The 16889-nt window shown below is 45.2% G+C and overlaps 1 protein-coding gene across 1 annotated transcript; it reads left to right on the top strand.

Moving 5' to 3' along the window:
* Positions 1-379: 379 nt before the first annotated feature.
* LOC126532149 (acetylcholinesterase-like) lies at positions 380-16542 on the top strand. Its single transcript, XM_055070543.2, has 4 exons — positions 380-717; positions 9524-9851; positions 13080-14140; positions 15845-16542. Exons 1-4 carry the CDS (start codon positions 380-382, stop codon positions 15978-15980), a joined length of 1863 nt encoding a protein of 620 aa, XP_054926518.2. The 3' UTR covers positions 15981-16542.
* Positions 16543-16889: the final 347 nt, after the last annotated feature.

Raw genomic sequence — 16889 nt, 5'->3', positions numbered from 1 at the left:
AAGACTATCTATAGCCCAAAAATCAGCCTTTTAAAATACCTGCTTGCATTATTTAAACCAAGTTCAACATCTATCTTTCTCAATCAACTTCGTATACTCTGTACGCCCGATTCAAGGTTCATCCCCCTGTAGTGGGTACGTGTCGTGTTTAAATCCCAACGTCGTCCTCATCAGCCGCTGCAGCGTGAGGCTCGAGCTGTCACGCGTAGCACGCAATCGCTGAAGGCCTCCATCGCGTCCTTTCTACCACACACTGACTGGTTCTGCACCCTACCTGCATGCGTGTCTCCACAGCAGCATGAGTCACCATCCCACCAGCAAGGCCGCAAGACATTCTAGGGGATCATTGCCTCACCTGCCTGCACACAACACCGGCGAGATGCAACCCAAGCCTGAGAGGCAATTCGACCCCACGCGTCGCAAGTCCTCGTCCGCCACTCAAGCGGCATATCGGAAGAGCTCGATTGCTCATCCTGATCCGATGCACCACAGGTCTTCCACAGCTCTGCCCGCCCCGTCGGCACTCCGCAAGCCCTCTACAGCGACCAACGTAGACGGCGTGATTAGTCCAGACTCCATGTTAAGCCCGAGCGCACTCTCCCCCCAGAGCATGTCTGGCTTCGGCGGTTTGCCGAAGACGGGTGAAGATCGCTGTCTATACTCCAGCTCCTCGTTCTGCAGGGAAAGAGAGAAGCCGTGGTATCGAAGGCATCTCACGTGAGTGTTGCTATGGTGATTGTTAACAAATAGCTAGCGCCCACTGTAGGAGTGCCCATCATGTTGTTCGACAGCAAGCATTTGTGTAGTCTGAGAGGCACGTCGGTTACTGGGCTGCTGGTTCTGGTCCTGACAGAGCGTTCGATGTAGCTGGGTGATCGCCTCTGTAGAGGTGCCTTTGTGGCCAGATAAGCAGTTATTACGTATTTTCCAGAATAAATCGCAAGCCTCTCTATGCTGCGCACGAACCGGTACGTACGGTAGAAGGCAGCACGATGCAGCCAAAATGGCCTGCTAGCATACTTTTATTGATTACTGCGCCAATAAATAAAGCCACCCGCAGATCTTATGGAATGTTGGAATCTAAAGGAGGTGAAGCTTGTTTTTGGCCCAAGTTATCTGTTCGAGCACATACCCAGGTTCAGAAACCGAATGGCCTATGACAGCCTGCATTGCACACCAGGCAACGAACCAATTAATAGGCGGTGAAATTTGAACCTTTATTTAGGAAATAGAAATACGCAAATTACGGATATAAATTCACGTTCGGGCTATCTCTTTATTTGATAAGTACACACGCACCTTTGGAAAAGGCATGCATCATATTGTGCAAATTTATTTAATGGTACTGTCGCGTTTGTATGTGGGCATTTGTATTCTTTCATGTGAGCCTCCATTCCTCCAGCTGTAGAATGACACATAGTTTTTAGGAAAATCACCCTTGCGATTTTCTTCTCTTTACTCACTGTATATACTCACTCGTCTTGTCAGGCATGTCCCTCCTGATCAATCGTGAGAAGCCACGTTTACGTTTCGTCTTTTTATCTTTTAAAATTTTATCTCGCATATTTAACATAGAATACTCTTTTGACGACGCATTCAATTGAAGACAGTGATGTGTAATATCCGTAAGGGTCGTTATTCCGCTGCCGTAGGTAGTCATTCAAAGATAGGCGCCTTTGTAGGAGTTACCTGCTGAGGTAGGAGCAGCAATGAAATATGAAAGGAAGACAGGAACCCTGCAAGGAGAATCGTTACATTTAACAATAACAGGTATGAAGAGTGCAGTTGAGATTAGAAAGTTAACGCAGATACCTCAAATTCTACAGATGTACAAATAAAAGTAAACGGTATAATTGGGCAGGTGATCCAATGCGTTAATGACATAACTGGCCACCTATTATAGTAAAGACATTGGTGCCAGAAAAGGAAAAACGAAGTTTAGGGCGGCACAACAGTGTATGTAGCGATAAATGAAGAGCTCAGCTGACCTAGGTGTTGGCAGCTGACATAGAAAGGTATAAGTGACATAAATAAATTGGCGATGATAATGGTGGTGAGACTGCATTGTGCTGCAAGGCACTGTAAGTTCCGCAGACCTTAGTCAAGCCTTCGCCTAAGCGTTTTGCATGAGAAATTACACCTACGGGTGATACTCAATAGATTTATTTCGATTTCATTTGATTGGAAATTTTTTGGTTGAAATGACTGCGCAGATTGTCGAGCAGCCCGTACGCTTGTAATTGCCATGTGCAGGGGATGAATATCTGGTAGACCAGAAATTTTCCCGAATAACACAGATCGGAGATGAAAACTGCCCTCCTCAGTTTGTAAGTACATTTTCTGTAGCACCAAGTCAGAATACTCCGGTGCTGGCGAAGGCTCTTGCGATGGCTAAGCTTTAATGTCGATCATAGGAATGTCATCTAGGCTCATGGGGAAGCGGTGGATTAGTTCGAGCAGATAATGATGTCTTGAGGAGGCAGGCAGTTTGAGTAATATTTTCGATTAACCGGAAACACTGCTTAAAGAATCTATTGCGAAAAAGGTTTTCCGACAGCACGGGAACATACTTTTCTTAAGATGAAACTTCATATGATCCGATACTGCTTTAGGAAATAATATGAGTTAATGGCACGATATTTTTGTTTGTTTTTTAAGAGCAACAGTGATGCGCTACCATGCTTGGTACCCTACCCTTCGCGCTAATCTCTATACCTCTAATACAGTGCAAAGCCGTCCCATGTACACGGTAACCATAGGCGGAAAAGTGCCATCCTTGGAAAACAAGGCGGGTAAAAAGCCTCTTACTCCTCATCGAAGCAGAATCACTCACTTTAGTTCCACTGTGATGGCTGGGTAACGAAGCTGACAGCGCGCCTGAACATGGCGGTGGGCGTTACATACACGATGGACAACGTAGCCTCTACTTGGCGGCCTTTCAGGTAGCATGCATAATGCGCTGAATTACTTGAGCCAGCTGATACCGGACATTCTGCTGCTGATTGCTGGTTGCGCAGTTGCGCCCGAAAGGCGAAGCATCGATAGCAACAGCAAATTAGGGGACAGCTGTATTTATTTATTTATTTATTTATTTATTTATTTATGTATTTATTTTTAAAATACCTTACAAGGGGGGATTGAGTAAGGAGGGCATACAATCAAGTACATACAATCTAGTAACAACAATAATAAAAGAAAAGAGCAGCCAAGTACACAGTTTAAAAGTCAGAGAAACATATTAGCTACATAAAGCTGCATATGAGTACAATAAAAAGGAACTATATAGGTTTGTAACAAACGTATAACAGTGCAAGAAAAAGGTAGAAAAAATAACAAGGAACAGTGAGTGTGATAATAATGGTTAACAAGGGTTGAGCGAGTTCAGTGAGTGCTTAAATTTTTCACGGTCAGTTTCTGCAACGATGTTGTCGGGGAGGTTGTTCCAGAGCCGAATGGCACGTGGGATTGCAGACGAGTTAAATGCTTGTTTTACCATAGATGCGCGTGAAGCTATGATGATTGTATAATCTGTGCGACGTGTGCGATGATGTTTCTAGGTGTATGGAACGTTTGTTAGTGTGGTGGGCGTATTTATGAAATAATGACAAAAGGGCTATGTCGCGATGATTACCTAGCAGCTGAAGTGAAAGGTGAATCTTTATTTGAGTTACGCTAGAACGGTAGTCATCATTTCGGGAAATGAAACGTGCGGCTCTATTTTGGATTGATTCCAGCATGGTAATTAAGTAATTTTGCTGGGGAGACCAGACTGGAGCGGCGAACTCAAGTCGAGGGCGAACAAATGTTTGAAATGTCAGTTTGCGGATAAGTGGAGGTGAGTTCCGAAGGTTACGTCGCAGGTAAACCCAGTGATCGAGAAGCACTGGCACAGATGGTGGTAATGTGAGAAGTCCAGGAAAGGTTTGTTGAAAGATTTACGCCTAGATATTTAAATGTTGAGGTCCGAGATAATGGGACATATTTAATACAGTAAGAATAGTCCAAGTTAGTGCGTTTGCGGGTGAAGGACATCACTTTACATATTGATGAATTTAGGGTCATTAGCCAGGTGTCACACCAATTAATAATTTGGTTAGGATCATTTTGTAGGATCAGGTGGTCATCGGAGCTGTTAATACAACGATAGATAATGCAGTCGTCAGCGAAAATGCGTATGTATGATGATAAGTTATTTGGTATGTCATTAATGTATATCAGAAAGAGTAAGGGACCAAGAACGCTTCCTTGTGGTACACCGGATGAAACATCTGAAAGGGGCGAGGAGAAGCTGTTAGCGAAAATAAACTGCTGCCTGTTAGAAAGAAAATTTCGAAGCCAAGATAGAGTTAGTGAATCAAGTTTTAATGATGATAACTTCAAAAACAGGCGACAATGAGCTACGCGGTCAAAAGCTTTAGAAAAATCCAGAAAGATGCTGTCAGTTTGAAGGTTTGAGTTCATGTTAAAATGTAAATCTGTAATAAATTCAAGTAGTTGCGTTTCGCACGACAAACCTCTCCTGAAACCATGTTGATCATGAAAAAAGAGGTTGTTCGATTCTAGATGTTTGTAAACATGAGATGCGATAATATGATAATATGTTCCATCATTTTACAGCATATGCACGCTAGTGATATCAGTCGGTAGTTCTCAGCTAAGTTTTTGTCAGCGTCTTTGAAGATGGGTATGACTTTGGCTGTTTTAAAATCTTGGCGTATCTGACCTGGCATAAAAGATTGATGATAAATGAGAAATAAAAACTTGCTAGATACTGATACTGTATTTTTTAGTAATTTAGAATTAATATTGTCAATACCTGCTGAAAGCGAAACTTTCCAGTTATTAATAAGCTGAACAATACCATCAGTAGTAATGTCAATAGGTTCCATGTACCGGTAATCTAGGTCTGCAACAATGGGCAAATTAGTAATACTTTCTTTCGTGAATACGGATGAGAAAAATTTATTAGACTAACAGCGCACTCACTGTTAGGAATAGGAACGTTGTTTTCTTTATTGTGTAGCGGGATGTCATTAGTATTGCGTTCAGGAGACAAAATTTGCCAGAACTTTCTGGGATTAGATTTGAGTAGTGAAGGAAGGTCTTGCAAAAAAATATTTATTTTTTGCTACATTGAGAGCGGAGCAGTAAGAACTTAAACAGTTAAGATACCTTTCCCAAGCCGACGGGGTGCCGGTTCGTTTTGCAGTTCTGTATGAACGTTTCTTTTTGTTTCTGAGTAGATGAAGGGACTTAGTGAACCATGGTTTGTTTTTGTCTTCAGTTGTTGTGATTAAAGGAATGTTCTGCTCCACCAATGCGCATAATTTCTCTCTGAACATGACCCAGTTATCATGAACAGACCTGGTGTGGAACGAAGGTAGAAAATGATGTTCAAGAAATGATTCTAGCTCAGTGATGATTACTTCATAATTTCTCTTGTTGAAGTCACGAATTGTCTTACTTAATACACCTGTAAATGGTAATGGGATACTGATGGATACATTCAGTAATCTGTGGCCACTGAAACCATCGAAGTATGTTACTTGTTCTATAGTTTCTGGGGCGTTAGATAGTATAAGATCTAAGACGTTAGAGCCACGGGTAGGTTCTTTAATGATCTGGAACAGATTGTAATGTAATGTTAGGCTAATGAATTCTGATGAAAAACTGCAGGATGATGACAAGTTTGGCCAGTCAATGAGAGGAAGATTAAAGTCGCCAATAAGGTATTTGAACTCAGTTGGACAGAGCTGGGTGGCTTTAGCAATGTTGCTGCGCAGTTCATCAACGAAGCAGTGACTATAATTTGGAGGGCGGTAACAAACGCCTATCAAAACTTTAGCAGAACGGCAGCGATATGCGGCCCAGACAATCTCTAGACCTGAAGATGTGTCAATAATGTACGATGCGATAGTCTTTTTAATAGCGAGGAGGACACCACCACCTCTTCTATCTGAGCGATCGCAGCGATAAATATTATAGGTTAGCTTAACGGGAAGAATTTCGGGATCGGCTAACTCAGGAGAAAGCCAGGTTTCGGCGAGAGCAAGAATAGTGCAGTCGCAGTCTTCAAGATAAGATGAGACGAGTTCGCGTTTCGACATCAGGCTTCTAATATTAGTGAATGATATTGTTAACGATGTAGCAATGCGGTGAGTTAGCGGCGCTTCACATGTGTCTTGGTCTAGCTATCTGCTGATTTCCATTACTGAAAGCTTTGAGGCATCATATGCATAAGATTTGTTATCAATGCGCAGTCGGTCAACTGAAAGTTTGAATGGTTTATTTAGTGTTTTCGCGTGATCGGTCAATTGTTTTCTGGCTTGTCGTGTAGAAAATGATAAGTCCTCTCGAACGTAGAGACCAGAACCTTTTAGTTGGTGCGCAGAAGCCAAGACACGTCGTTTATCTTTAAAATATGTCAGCTTAGCAATGATAGGTCTGCGCTTTTCATCAGCGAACTTACCTATTCTATGCACTCTGTCAAAATGGGCGCCAGTTACAGCGATACCAAGTTTCTCTGAGCAGAAAGAAATTATATTCCGCTCCGATGCAGCCCAGTCTTCTCGAGCATTATTTTCTATGCCAAAGAACAGCAAGTTTGAGGGTCTCATTCTATTTTCGTTTTCATCACACCTCGAAGAAATTTTTTCAGTCTGCTCAGAAAATTTACTCAATGAATGAGAGCCATTCGTTTAAGTACATCAACGAAATCCGTCAGGCACGACACCTCAAATAAGCAGTAGTTGCTGGTCTTGGAAGACGCAGCGCCCTTCAAACAGCAGCGCCCTTGTACAGCTGTACAAAGTAAGGATAGTACTTTTATCGGCGGCATAAACTTGTAAACATAGGCATAGTAACTAAATTAACAAGCATGGTGTCACGCGTCCACAAGCAAACATGAACACATCTCACTCGATGAACGTGGAATCTCGCTTTTGAAACGCTGGAATGAGGAAGCACGGCAGCAGCAGCGACTGTCTCCTTCGCAGATGGCTTTTAAGATACAGCGGCCCGGAGTAGAACGCTGCCACCCTCCCTCCCCTCCACCCGAACCCTTGCGAACGACGGAAGACGGCGCACTTTCTCCCCACTGTGCTTTCCTCACCTGCGTGCGCGAGATTGAGAGGGGTGTTCATGAAACTTAATGGCACTTTCAATGAAAGAAGTCCCGTCGCCTCAACTTGGCTGATTCAAGGAGAAGCGCTGAGTGAAGGCGTGTTTAAGAATATGGGGGTGAGCCACGATCGCCGGCACACCCTCGCATGTTTTCACTCGCATATACAGCACACGGCGCGCAGGGACGATTAGATCGCCCTTGGACTTCATACGGAACCTCCCGCCAACGGCGATGGCAGAAATATGCCTGGAGTGTCCATATAATTGTGATCGCAATAAACAGTTTGCCTACAGAGCCAGTTGCACCTATACCATTCGCATACCCTAGGTCTCCGTTTGAAGCATCCTAAATGCACTGCGACGTGGGGAAGAGTCCGTTACATGCGGAGGAACACAATGAGCATGGGCGGCATATGTCGACAGCTATAGAAAAGAAAGAATGCTAGGGAATGCCAAGGAAAGAATGCTACGGGAGTCTCATGCACTAGAGGAGAAACTCACATGAACGTACACCAAGCCCAAAAACCCAAGCCGTGCGAAAATAAAAATTGCTTGTCGGGCTGCGGATTCGAACTACCGCCCTCAGGGTTGCGAGACCACCACGCTCATGGATTCAGTCACTATCGGTTCAGCATACGCGCCTTTTAGAGAGAGGTATATGCATGAAGTAGAAGCAGCACAAAGGCGCGAGCCTATCACAGGCGTCCCCTCCCTCCGGAGGAGGGAAAGAGTGTAATCGCGTGTTCGCTCGCCTCGCGCCCGCCCGCCGTTTCTCGCCAGTTGAGAATGGGCAGTCACATGGGGAGGGCGCGTTTCGTTCGTTTTGCTGAAGAGCAGGCTGCGTTGAAGGAATGGCAGCAGAAGCGGGCCGCACGTCGTGCGTTCGGGCGAAGAACAGGCGGCGTTTGAGGAACGCCGCCAGGAACTCGCTCGAGAAAGGGCTCCTCGCTGATGAGCCGACCTCGCCATGAGGAAGCGCGAAGCCGAGGAGTTACGACAATGAAGAGCCGTGAATCCCGAGCTTCGCTTGCACCCCTCTTCACAGTAGTGGAAGGACGGTACATTTTTTTCAAAGGATATTTCAGATCGCCTATGTCTGAGTGTGAGCTCTAGTTGAATAGCTGTATTTTATTAGTAAACGCACTACTTCTTGGCGAACGTTTCCTAATAGATGATTACCTGACTCTCAGGCCAATTGGTACTGTGTTGGTCGCCAGCGGTGCTGCACCCTGCAATGTAGTTTTGCGCGTGACCTCTGCGCCATTTACAAGTGCTTTTCGTAGTTGAGAGCAGCGCCAGAACACACAGCCTAATGACTGGCGGAACAAAAATGGGAGAAACGCTGTATACATTTGCCTTGACACTTTTGATCGCTTATCCCTAGTCGAAGTGCGCATCCTCTGCACACGACTGCATACGTTCGCAATCGATATCAGAAGTGCCAACAATTTCGAGCTCGATCTCGTCAAATCACAGTGCATAGCACTCGGACGAGCGACGAAAAGTGAGCCACTATTGTTTGGAATGGCGTATCATTTTCATCGCCTCTTTAGCGGCCGGTGTCGACGATGTTAGGGTGATCAAATGAAAACGTCATAGTGCTCACTGAACTGTGCATCGTGCCTACAAGGAGGTAATTTAAACCTGCTTGGACTCCTGTAAGCTTCCAACCAGCTAGTGTGCTAAGCTAGAGAAAGACTTAGTCTTTCATATGCTCTGGTGGACTCTTCAGTGGTAGCGGTAGGAAGTGCCACTACGGGTGCCTTAATTTCCTTGAACGTAGGGAACGATAGTGAAAATAAGAAAATTTTAAGGGAATGGAAATATTGTTAAATGCTATTCGAAGAAGATGATGTGCACATTTCTATTTAGTGGGACGTACGCGTAAGCGACCTCTGGCTGATCTAAGGATGACGTGCCTTGCTTGATCTTGGCCAGTGTTTGCTGCCCCTTGTAAATACGCCGTGTGGTTAGTTTACTTACTCTGCTTCCACGTAACAATATGTAAAGTATCTGTTATATCTGCAAGCACAATGGAGCGTAGCTTATAATATATGCCCTTGTCCGAAAGGTTCAGAGCAAGTTAATGGAAGCGCCGGTCGAATTGCTAAAACTACCGGTGCGCGAGATTGGCTGTTTGGCAGGAGTCGAAATATATGCGGCACGCGAGTAGCTGTATAGTGTATGAAGATGTTGAATACTGTCTACGTGACTATAGTAACGCTCCGCAGGACAAATGTCCAGAATGTCCGTATTGGATGTTCTGACTACATATGGGTAACTAGGTTTAGTAATCTACCACTGACTAGGTGCAGCGGCCAGATTTATTAAACCTGCCGCTGCCAGAAAAAAGCGCGATTTATCAAAGTAAGCCATAAAACGTGGCATTGCTGTTCTCCAGCCTTCTTGTGATGCTGACAGCCCTTATACTGGCCGTGGCCTGCCTGACGCTGTTCCTCCTGCTGACAAACAAGGCTGAGGCGGCCGCCTCAACTCCTCCGTCGCAATACGCGTGCGCCGAAGAATACCGGAACGTCGCATTGAAGTCGCTTGGCGTGTCCGTTCGCGGGCGTTCAACTTACAGGGGGGCGGTGCACACGTTCTTTGGCATCCCGTATGGTGGCGACACAAGCGGCGACAACCGCTTCCGGCTGCCCAAGAACGAGACAAATCTCGTTGGTGCCCACACGGTCTTCAACGCTTACCAACATGGACCACGGTGTCCGCAAGTAAGCTACTTATATTGGTCATTAAACGCCAACTGCGAAATAGATTTTGAACCGCATCAAAAGCTTAGTTTCAGGGAGCGACATTGCACAACAGCCTCCATGGAAGATTTTGCGCTTTGATATACGCGTGGATCTACCACGAAGAGCTTGAAAAAGTATACGTTCTTGATACGGTGAGCTAAAGAAAAAGAAATGCTGCCATTACCACTTGCCGGAAATGGCGCATGTCCCAGAACGCTCCGCTGCTCCTCATGACATCTAACCCGACGTGGTTGTTTAGTCGCTATATGGTGTTGGACTGCTAAGCACGAGGTCGCGGGATCGAATCGGGGCTGCGGCCGCCACATTTAGATGGGGGCGAAATGCGAAAGCACCTGTGTACTTAGATTTAGGTGCATGTTGAAGACATCCGGGTGGTTCAAGTTTCCGGAGTCCCCTACTACGGCGTGCCTCATAAGCAGATCGTGGTTTTGGCACGTAAAACCGCGTATTTTTTTTATTTTTTTTATGAGCTCCGATATTGGGTGCCGCCTGCGGCTGCCAGCGGCGCGCTGAAACATTTCGGAGGTTACGTGAGTCATATCCTCTGATCACTAGATGCAGTCGTCGTCTGCTTAGCTGCCATAAAGATTGCTGACAAGAAAATGAGGCACTTACTAGCCTTGCAGCTTTTCCAAGATTGCTTCAACAGTATACATTACTCATTTACGAGCAAGTCATATGTAGCGGTAGTTCACCTATCAGGCGCCCTGTGGAGAATAATTTTCTGGAGCTGGGGTGTTAGTGTTTCTGGGTGGGTTCGACGAGACAAATTTCGGAAGTCCTACACTTCCTTACTAAAGAATTAAGTGATGCGATCCAATGAGTTCTCTCAAAAAGGTAACAGTTTATGTGCATTACCACTTTTTACTCGCTCTATAGATGGACATAGTTAAAAACGCGGTGATAAATAAGCATGGACTGCTACCTGCTACGCTTTGCATTCATGAGCATTGGCCGAGGTTACGGTCGTTCCCGTCAGGAACGAACTATTTCGCATTCTACGGACGCCGCGCTCAAAGAGCGTTCGTGTGATTGAAGGTGTAATAAGCGTAATAACGTTGAGGGTCACCATCAGATGAGCCGTTTTCTCTCTTGGGTCGTCATCATTGCCTTCTTCTTCGGTGATTACATTTGATGCTAATTTTTGATCATCTCGAAGGTGGTATATTCCTCCTCGGCGCTAAAGTTGCCTTCAGATTCAATAAACGGACGCGAGTTCCTGCAATAAAACGCACACGGAGATATAATGTTCCGATTGTTTTGTAGTTGCGGGTTACGATATGCCGCTACAAATTCTTTCAGCGACATAAGATGCCACCCTCGTGCGTAGACGCAGCAAAGTCAAATTATCCATATTTCTGAAAGCTCCCGAACCATGCTGGAATGATGCGGGCAAGTGGCTGCAAAGAGTTAGCCAAGCGACGAAAAGTCGCTAAATATTTCGGTGCTCGAAATACCGTACTTTGGAGGCATGCGTGCTCTACAATATTTAAATTGTCTCAGCTAACTCGTGCAATATTAAAGAAATACACGTATGCGTAGTGAGAATGCAACCAACTTTGTATTGTATGCTGTAGTCTTGCGCTGCTCAGAGTGTTTTTACTATGGGGCTAGCTAATAATTTACCGACTTTTGAAGTGCTGCTTTAAACAAAGAAGCATCTTTAATGAATTAGTAGTTGAGCCAATTTCCAAATATCCCAGCAATTACTTTGCGTGATGACAACTGTTCTGGTTTTAATTTTTCCGGGCTGAAAATAAAGTGCTCGAGATTCGAAAAAAGGAACAACCTAAGTAGACGCTTAGGCGCAGCAACGTTAGTGGCCTCAAACATTCTACGATCGATGCCGCAAGCATGCAGACCATGCTGCTTAAAAAGCAAGGGGACAATGCTAAGTTGGTTGCATTGTCATAACGCAAATGTAATTTTTAAGGCTTGGCAGGAATTAGCTAAAATGCCCTGTACGTAACTACGCTTGTAAAATTATTTTGCAACTTTGGTTACATTGGCTATTACTATGAAGGAGACGGCAGTAACCTTTTCCATTACTTCGGGAGTATTTGTGAACGCGACATATTCCTGACAGTTTTACACAATGGTGGTAAAGAAAGAAACTACCGATATTCAGCTTCAGATGAAGTGAAACCCGGGCATCCTCAATGTGTTGAATTGCTTTCAGTAATCATACACGCTACCACTTTGCTGAAGCTACTGCCACGCTTGACGGAACCTGTGGATTACGCGTCCCGTGAAAAATTGCTGAGGTTTTGTTTCCTTTTTGGCAAAAGTTGTAGGAAATATTTATATTGTGCTCCTACTATCAGCGGGTTATTGAAATTTTTTAACGACAGTAAATTGTCCCACGAGTCACTCTAATATAAATCAAGATTTAAGTACTCTGTAAATTTTATCCTACCATCCCTACCGCTTCTGTGCATCGACGTACTTATGTGGTAATAAACTTCAATTCAAATGAAGACCCACTTAAGATACACAAAGCATCATCTTATCATCTTGATTTGATTTCGCTTGGATGTGCATCGCCTTGGAATACAATTGTTCAGACGTTTATGCAAAGCCTATGCTAATTATTGACTTAAAGGGGCTTCTCAAGACAAGGGCGTCCTTATACGTTGCTCGTTGAGTATTATCCATAAAACTTTAAAGAGCAGTAAGAGATTGGGCTGAAGAAAAATTGTCATTGGTGATAAGAACTTTAAAGTAGTAATCCTCACGTCTTCTACTGAGCACTCAAATTTGACAGAAAATGCTGATTAGTGCTTATTTTGAATGTACAAGGTAAATATCTGGTCCAACTCACGAATTCTTTGTGTCCTACCATTGGTTGGTAGAACGACCAATGGTGGTAGTATTTGAGAGGCAACACCATAGCTGATGGTTTCGGAATATTTGGCCCACTAGAACATTGTTGCAGTATCCCTAAATCGGCGCATAATTGTTGTGAAGACTATCTATGACTAAGCACTTTTACTTCATGAGTAACCTTGTCAGCACTTTAATTAGCCTTTACAAGTTTCGGATTGATAAGTAAAACAAGTCCTGCATGATGAACAATGACGTGGCGTGTTATTGTCCCAGATCGTGGACTACAACAGCACCGCCCACTACTCTAAGATGCGCTTAGGCTATCTTTCTCTAACAAAGAAATGCATGTCTTACTCGCAGGACGTTGGCACGTTGCAGAATTCTAGCGAGGACTGCCTCACCCTTTCAATCTGGGCTCCAGTACAGTGCAACCCGGCTGCGACTGGCTTTGTTGTTCTTGTGGTGCTCTCCTCTGACTGGTTTCAGAGAGGTCATGTGAAAGACAACGAAGCCACGTGGGAAACACTGGCGGTGTCCGGCCGCTTGATCGTTGTCTTCATCCACCACCGACTGGGAGTGCTTGGGTTCTTGGACGCCGGAACCAAGGACAGCCCTGGAAACCAAGGCATCGAGGACGCATTTCTTGCCCTGGACTGGATCAGCGACAACATCGGTGCGTTCAACGGAGACCCAGGCTCTATGGTCGGCCTCGGCCACGGTTCCGGCTCATACATTGCGTCTCTGGACTTGTACGCGGCGACATTTCACAGGAAACGCTTCTTTAAGCGCCTCATTCTTCTTGGCCTCTCACCGGCATCCCTGCTGCCTCCTGGTGGACCGGCTTCATTCGGTCTGCTTGCGCAGGGGCTGCAATGCCACAAGGGCAATGATGTCGGCGCGAGCATCACCTGTCTTAGGGACGTTCCGCTGGGGAAAATGTACGCGGAGACTGCCAAGAAGGCTCCCCTCACGTTCATGCCAAGTTGCGGCAAGCGTCCCGTCGGGGATTGCAAGGACGCGTTCTTGGAACTTCCGCCTGTCTTTCTCCAGAAGGAAATGCTCTACGGGTATGACAAGGAGGAAGGACATAAGCTCCTCGACCAGATCCTGCTGCAGGAGCTGCCCGCTTCGAAAGACCCCCCGACAGTGTTTGGCCTGCTGCAGAAATTTTTCACCCGACAGGAACCGAGGTACACGTTCGGTAGCCTGTCACCCGATACCCAGGAGGTACTCAACCAATCTGACCTGCAGGGATTCAGGAACCTGGTTGTCGATATGGTTCTTCGATGCCCTCTTCTGAGACTTGCCCGCACAGCAGTTCTACAAGGCTCGAAGGTCTACCTCTACGCATCGGATGGGCCAGACATTGTTTTCGAGCCAGCACTTTCAAGGACGGACATCATAAATTTTGCGAAAACCGGGTGAGATACGCATTGCTAAGTATATAATCCGAAATGCTCAGTATTAGTATATCGCGATATGGAATATCGGCCGCGGCTGCCCCATTTCGATGAGGGCGAAATGAAAAAGCGGCCGTGTCCCGTGCATTGGGGGCACGCTAGAGATCCCCAGGTAGTCGAAATTAATCCGGAGTCACAGGCTACTTCGCGGCTCAAAATGAAATCGTGGTTGTGGCACGTAATACCCTAGAATTCAATTTAAGCATTAGTTTTTACTGCCAATGTGTTATGTTCTAACACCGACTATGACCAAATTCAACTAATCATTCAGGAAACAAGCAAGCGCCTTTTAGGGTAGCGTAAGAGAAAAGCAGAAGACTAGGTGGAGCGAGGAAATTGGGAAATTCGTGGGCACTTGTTGGAATCGGTTGGCGCAGGACAGGTGTAATTGGAGCTCGCAGAGAGAGGCCTTCGTCCTGCAGTGGACATAAAACGGGTTTCTGCTGTTGATGATGATGGTGATGAAGAGAAAGGCAATTCGTAGCGGCTGTGCGACGTTCAATAGTAATGTGCTACAGTTATAATAAAGGTACTGAGGGTGAAGACATCAATGGCCCTGAGTCTCTTATTGCTCTTAACGTGGTGATAAGGATAAAGATAGGGTGAAGCTATGCAAAACTGTAAACAGAAATCGATTCTCCTTCACTACCTTCCTTATACAAATCCGAGGTATCAGTAACTTTCCAGAGGTTTCAACGCAGCCACCTAAGCTTGGGCGTGCTTTATGCATCCAATAAAAGCCCTGCTATCAATGTTATTTGTGTATTTGCATTGGCTGTTCATGGTATAGTGGAAGTGGGTGAAAGAGAAGCTTAAACGTCTTAGGTTGTTTCCTTAGCCCTCGTCACGTGACACCACGATGAGTCAGGTGATCGATCGTATTTAACGAGATTCTTTTGTTGCCTGACAGCATCTCAAGTTTATTTATTACGTGTTACTTTTAAAGTAGCTGGAGTGGAAGAAATTAATACTGCCATGGTGTACATTGCTTTCCTTCCGCCACGTGAACTAGTGGCGCTTGTGCGTATCGAATGTTCCTGGAATGTTCTAAAATTGCACATGCGACGCCAATAATGTACATTATCGAAGGTACTCAATCGCCATTGATTACTGTCGAACGTACTGCGATACGCGTATAAATAGGAGGTGGACTTGATTCATAGTATTTAGATTCGACGATCGATGACTGTGCACATAGCTATCGCTAAGAGCAGAGTGTTACCTGTTTATCTGGGCATTAGGTCTCCCAAATAACCATGTTCGCATTATGAGGCACGCTGAAGAGGGGGCCCGGTATTGGTTTTCATCACATGGGATTATTTAAAGAGCATCCAGTGCATGGTACAGGAACTTTTTTCATTTACGTCCACATCGGGATGTGGGCGTTGCGGCCGGGGTTGAACCCGTGACTTTGTAGTTTGCAAAGCAGCGCCATAGCCATTGAGCTAGTGCGGTGGGTACGTTAAATTTTTAACCCACGCTTTTACCATCACAACAACACAACAATTTTAAACATACACTCGCAAGGCTGCGGTAGGTGAGTACGCTCTCACTCATTCCGTGTTGGTGCTTCTCTGGATAATTTTATTTCTTGGAGATTGATGGCTGGATAATTCTTTATTGCTTGTTGCCACAAGTCTTACCGAAATTTGCCCAACTTTGCAGGGCAGTCAGCTGGGCGCCCTTTTCCGACCATTCCCGTGTTCTGGTGGTGACCAGCTCGTCAAACACAGTCATGGAATGGGGCGAAGAAATGTGCACGCTTGCGAACAACTTTTCGCGCACGATATTTAGCTTATGACACTGCGCGCGTTGCCAAACGTGAACTACGCTGCGCATTGACTCGAGTTCGAACAAAGCCACGCAGAAGAGTAATTTGCTTTCATTTGCATCCTATTCATTTATATATTGCTAGAATAATATATGCTGATCAATAACACACCCTTGTGAAGTAATTGTGGACATTTGTACTTGGTGAGGACCTATCGCCGCACTTTCTGTGAAATAATTAGTTAATCATGCAAAAGCGACGCCACCTTTGGTCTCTGGTCTTATTGTTATTTTGGTGTTAACGTTAATTTTAGGATTCTAAAATCATTGTGTGTTTTTAGTATGTAAAGGTCTACTGCAATACCATTGCTGATTCCAACTACTGATAATGAATGCGCGCACGAAAAATTGTTTTCTGCACGGCGAAGTTCTGCCATCGTGAACCTCCATGCCCGCAACAGACGCATGCGATGAATTATTGTAGTTTGCAATAGTAACCTTTAATGCTGACGACACATGAATCAAGACGCTGGAGGACATGATGGAGAACACTCGTTGTGTAGTTTTTTGAAGTCATAAAAAGGGTCAGTTTCGCCCGAAAGGCGAATCATCGATTGCGATAGTATATTAGTAGATAGCTATATGAAATAGTTTTATGGGCCGTATAAGTTTGTAAACATTCGATTACTAAATTGCCAAGCATTGCGCCATGCGCTCTCAAAGAAACATGCACACACCTCACTCGATGACTGCAGAGACTGGCTGTCAGAGCCCTGGAGTGAGCAAGCGCGGCAGCAGCAGCGAGCGAATTCTCCTTCGTGCTGCCTCTCGCTTCAACGCGAACTAAGCGGCAAGAACACAGCGCATACGAAGCTATCAGCCTTCGTTTCACCTGCACTCTGTCCCCGTCGCAGATCGCTTTGAAGACATAGGGGCCGCG

The sequence above is a fragment of the Dermacentor andersoni genome, chromosome 5 (assembly GCF_023375885.2).
Source record: "Dermacentor andersoni chromosome 5, qqDerAnde1_hic_scaffold, whole genome shotgun sequence".
Taxonomy (NCBI): domain Eukaryota; kingdom Metazoa; phylum Arthropoda; class Arachnida; order Ixodida; family Ixodidae; genus Dermacentor; species Dermacentor andersoni.
Note: the sequence above shows the minus strand (reverse complement) of the source record. Positions and strands in the feature narration are given on the sequence as shown.